The sequence below is a fragment of the Osmia bicornis genome, chromosome 3 (assembly GCF_907164935.1).
Source record: "Osmia bicornis bicornis chromosome 3, iOsmBic2.1, whole genome shotgun sequence".
Classification (NCBI taxonomy): domain Eukaryota; kingdom Metazoa; phylum Arthropoda; class Insecta; order Hymenoptera; family Megachilidae; genus Osmia; species Osmia bicornis.
The window spans coordinates 8,730,682-8,735,045 of NC_060218.1; the positions used below are offsets into that span (position 1 = coordinate 8,730,682).

The 4,364-nt window shown below is 33.9% G+C and overlaps 1 protein-coding gene across 1 annotated transcript; it reads left to right on the forward strand.

Moving 5' to 3' along the window:
• The first annotated feature begins 1,486 nt into the window (after positions 1 to 1,486).
• On the forward strand, positions 1,487 to 4,364 carry LOC114872517 (acyl-CoA Delta-9 desaturase). The gene is made up of 7 exons (XM_029179786.2): positions 1,487 to 1,598; positions 1,944 to 2,083; positions 2,192 to 2,322; positions 2,551 to 2,756; positions 2,964 to 3,146; positions 3,775 to 3,973; positions 4,105 to 4,364. Exons 2-7 carry the CDS (start codon positions 1,945 to 1,947, stop codon positions 4,213 to 4,215), a joined length of 969 nt encoding a protein of 322 aa, XP_029035619.2. The 5' UTR covers positions 1,487 to 1,598; position 1,944; the 3' UTR covers positions 4,216 to 4,364.

The window sequence follows — 4,364 nt, forward strand, 5'->3', positions numbered from 1 at the left end:
AATAAATTGCATTTACGTAAAAATATAATTGACTTAAAACTTTGATTATACATAATAAAAATAGTTCGTTATGTTTATTATGAATTTTCATTGTTCGGAATTGTTTACTATCTGAATCACCCCACAAATATCAATTTATAGTTAGTAATATCATTGTTTGACAAACCTGTGTTTTAAAAAGACCGCTATAAATGAACTATTTTGAAATTCGACTCCAGTGCCATCTCTTCAAAAACTGCTGAAATTACTCAACAACTTACCGATCGATTTTCTGAAACATGTAGCGACCAGCGTCGAGGTCGATAAGGAAGAAAATGTCCATAAAGAAGAAATTGTCGACGCCGCCTTTATTAGTCGTTTTCGCTCATAAATTATTTTTATAAACAAAATTCAAATAACTTTCCTGAACATTCATTCTTTCCTCATTCATCAAACTGTGAAGATTTAAACAGGGGAACATCAGCGCTACCTATCAGAGAACAGCGAAAGCTACTTAACAATTTACCGACTGCCTAAGGATCAGTAAGTAGTTTTCGCTGCTTTCCGATAGATGACGCTACTATGCTCTTTTCGAAAAATAAGTAAGAGAGTAAATTTAAATAAGTAAGAGATATTCATTACAAATTCTGTGGTTTAAGAAACACCTCTATGACATTATATTGTTTAATTCAAATTAATTGATCATTTTAAAGGTTCTTATACTAACAATTAAAGAAACGGCCCGATTAGTTCGCCCATTTGTTCATAGATGGCTAGAGAATTTGGAATCCATGAATCGGCTATAATTTAAACATAAAAAAAAAGTATTTTAGCATTAATTTCCATACCTTCTCGTACTATTATTGAACCGGTAGACTGAATTAGTTCAAACCGCGTCGGTAGAATACTATTATTCTACAGTTCAGAGTTTACATTCTAGTCCCCGTTATTTAAAATTCATTATTATCAATTCAAGGACGAAATAGTTCATGACCTCTAACTATAAATGAAGTATAAACTAAATTAGAATATAAAATAGAAATATATGTTCACCACCATTAATTAGTATATAGCTATATGGGGATCAGGATGGACTTAGCTTCCTCTAAAATGCGCATTAACTCTCTCTACGTTAGAAATTATTGAAATAAGTAAAAAGATAGCTCATTAAACATATTTCGATTGAAATTCCAACAAAGCAACACTAGACATTTCACATTTGATAAAACTAGGGAACACGAAGCTTTCTTAAACAAAAATTCCAATTATGTCAATGATCACAGGTGAACAACCCGTTAATGAAAAATAAACGAGAATTTGATGTGCTGGAATGGATTATCAAACATCGATAAAAAAAGGTAATTAAATTACGAAATGTAAGCAAAGCCCCAACGCCAATACCCATGCAACCGACTCGACTGGTTTTCATGAATCTACGGTGAACATGCATCCAAGCCGTGGGATACCAAAACAAAGGAAATGACAATGTGAAATGTTGAACGATAATGAAATTCAAAGAAAGGCCACGAGGTCAATCAACGAGACCGGCGGCTAGCATTCGTTTAAGTAGTTCTTCTCGGGTCCTCTAGAAGCGCGTTTCATGCCAGGATAACAGCTAGGTAAATTGTTAAAAAAAAGTTCTTCTCAAACTGTGTATCAATTTCTCAATCTCTAAAATTCTTCCTTTTATTCAATTTCAAGAAATTTGAATTAATTTATCAATATTCTCATTGTTTCTTCATCATAAAGTCGTTGACCCTTCGTAGAGGGATCACTTTGAACATACGTACTTCAAGTTCTTTTAAAATAACGTATTAAAAATTTCCAATGTCTACAGTCACAGTTTCTATTCAAATTATAAATTTGCAATAGCTTTTTTCTTAGAATCTGTTAAAGTGCTCTTTCAGTAATACTGAGCATAATCATTCAGAAGTATCAGGTGAAGTTTTTATTTGTGATAATAGGATGTCGAACGAGAAGAAACCAGTAAAGAAACATGACATAAAATGGGCTGCCGTTTTGTGGTACATCCACCTCCACGTTCTCGGAATCTACGGGATCTGGTTGCTGTTCACTTCCGCCAAATGGATGACTGTGTTCTTTAGTAAGCAAACTTTCTTCTTTTCATTTAGGATAAGGAGGAATTTTTTAATTTTCATTCATACAATTATCCATCTTTCCCTATATTAAAATTAAATTAACAATCTTCCAGCGATCCTTATAACAGCCATCGGCAGTTTGGGGGTGACAGTGGGTGCTCACAGACTGTGGGCCCATAAGACATTCAGAGCATCGGGGGCTCTCCGGTTCTCCCTCGTGTTGGCGCACACCCTTGCGGGAGTGGTGGGTATCTCGAGGTCACTGTAACAATGGAAACGACCTTATTATTTCCAAAGGGAACTTAACAATTAACTAATCCGTATTTCATTGAATAATAAATACAGGAAGAAATACCATTCTATTCAAAGGCAATCGAATAATTATGATTGTGGAACACGAATAAAATATAGTTCATAGAAAAGTCGGTAACTAAATTAGTTGTTTTCAATTGAAATTAATATTTGTTACCAGGGTCCCATTTACGATTGGGTATTGTATCACAGACTACATCACAAGTATTACGGAACTGATAAGGATCCTTACAACCACAAAAAGGGATTTTTATTCAGCCACTATGTAGGCAACTTCCTGTCACGGAAAATCGACTACGAGCAAGCAAAAATCGACATCGATATGCGCGATGTCGAACAAGATGGATATGTGTGGATACAAAAGATGTAAGAATTGATTTATAAATATGTTAGTTGCTCGCAATAATGATTATTAAACATCATTTCCGTTCGTTTAACGATCTGTTATATTGTTTATTACCAGACGGTTTCGTTCCGATGATATAATTTACAATATTTTCATTTTCTTGGCAATTAAATTTCTCTATGAAAACTTAATTTATAACTATTTTCTATTCTCGTTCATATATCTAGGTTCTACTGGCCAATGTTTATCATTTTTGGATTAATACTGCCACTGAACGTGCCGTTGGAATATTGGGACGAATCAATGGCGATCACTATACTCGTCACCGGATTGTTACGGTTCGCCATTACGGTGAACGTTTCCTGGATGGTGAACAGCGCGTTGCTGATCTGGAATATCGAAGGAAACAAGTTAATGTCCATTTTTGACACTCTGCGTTTATTGTACACGCTTTTCTTTAAGATGCCAAAGAGTCACGGCACCGTCGTCATTGGTGGCGATGGTATTCACACGAAATAAAAAAAAACAATCCTTGACAATTTACAATCATTCATTTTTTATGACGATGATACACGTAGAATAGATTTAATTGACCTTCGTGACGCGATCGATCATTTTTTTATTTTTTATTTATATATTATTCAACTCTAATTACACGTACTGTATTCGTTTGTATTGCACCTTTATTATTTATATACTAATCCTTTATGGACGAAGTATCTTTAAGCTTGACACTACGTTTGAATACAATACTCCATTTAATAATGTTTTTAGTCACCAAAACTTATTGCCTTCAAATAACAATTATTTTCATAATCATACATAAATTATTAAGCAATTGTAATACATATATTCGTTCGTTCAAATTAAAATAGTTATCAAAAAGCTGTAGAAAAATTATAATATAAAATAACCCTGAAGCTTGTTGATATTAAATTTCTTCTTAAAAACTTGCAAAACCACAGAGTATAATTAGCAACATGGAATCCTAATATATTGAATAAATAAAACAACTAGTTAATTTATGTACGATTTCAGGGTTCCACCGGATGGCATCAGTGTGTTTTTTGTGAAAAAGTCATTTTGGCCAATGTACCATTATGCAGTGCCATGGGACTGGAAAAGCGGCGAGTTTGGCACTTACGATTCCGGTTGTAGCACTTTCTTCATCAAGATGTGGTACGAGCTCGGTTTGATTAATGATTTACAAACAGTGGACACCGACAGCATCAGAGAGGTTCGTAGAATGTCAAATGTTTCATTCATTGCAATTTCAAAAATTTAGAAAAAACAATTGTTTTCCTATGAATGACAGAAGATTCCTATCAACACATTCGAAAAACTTTATTTCAACATCGTTTTTCGTAGGTTCTCCACAGGGTGGCGAGAAAGAAGTTGCCACTGAACGAAGGTCTGACGCAACTCAAGGAGATCTCCGTGTACAATACACAGAAAGAAAAATTATTGATTCGTAATTGAACCGGAAGAGCAAATTTTCCAGATCCATTCCACCAATCTTTGTTTGTCAATTGATATCGACGAGTCATTTTAATTATCGACAAATGACAAATGTAACAATTAAATTTGACGCGTTCAGGTGGAAATATAGTGAATTGTACAAATAATAA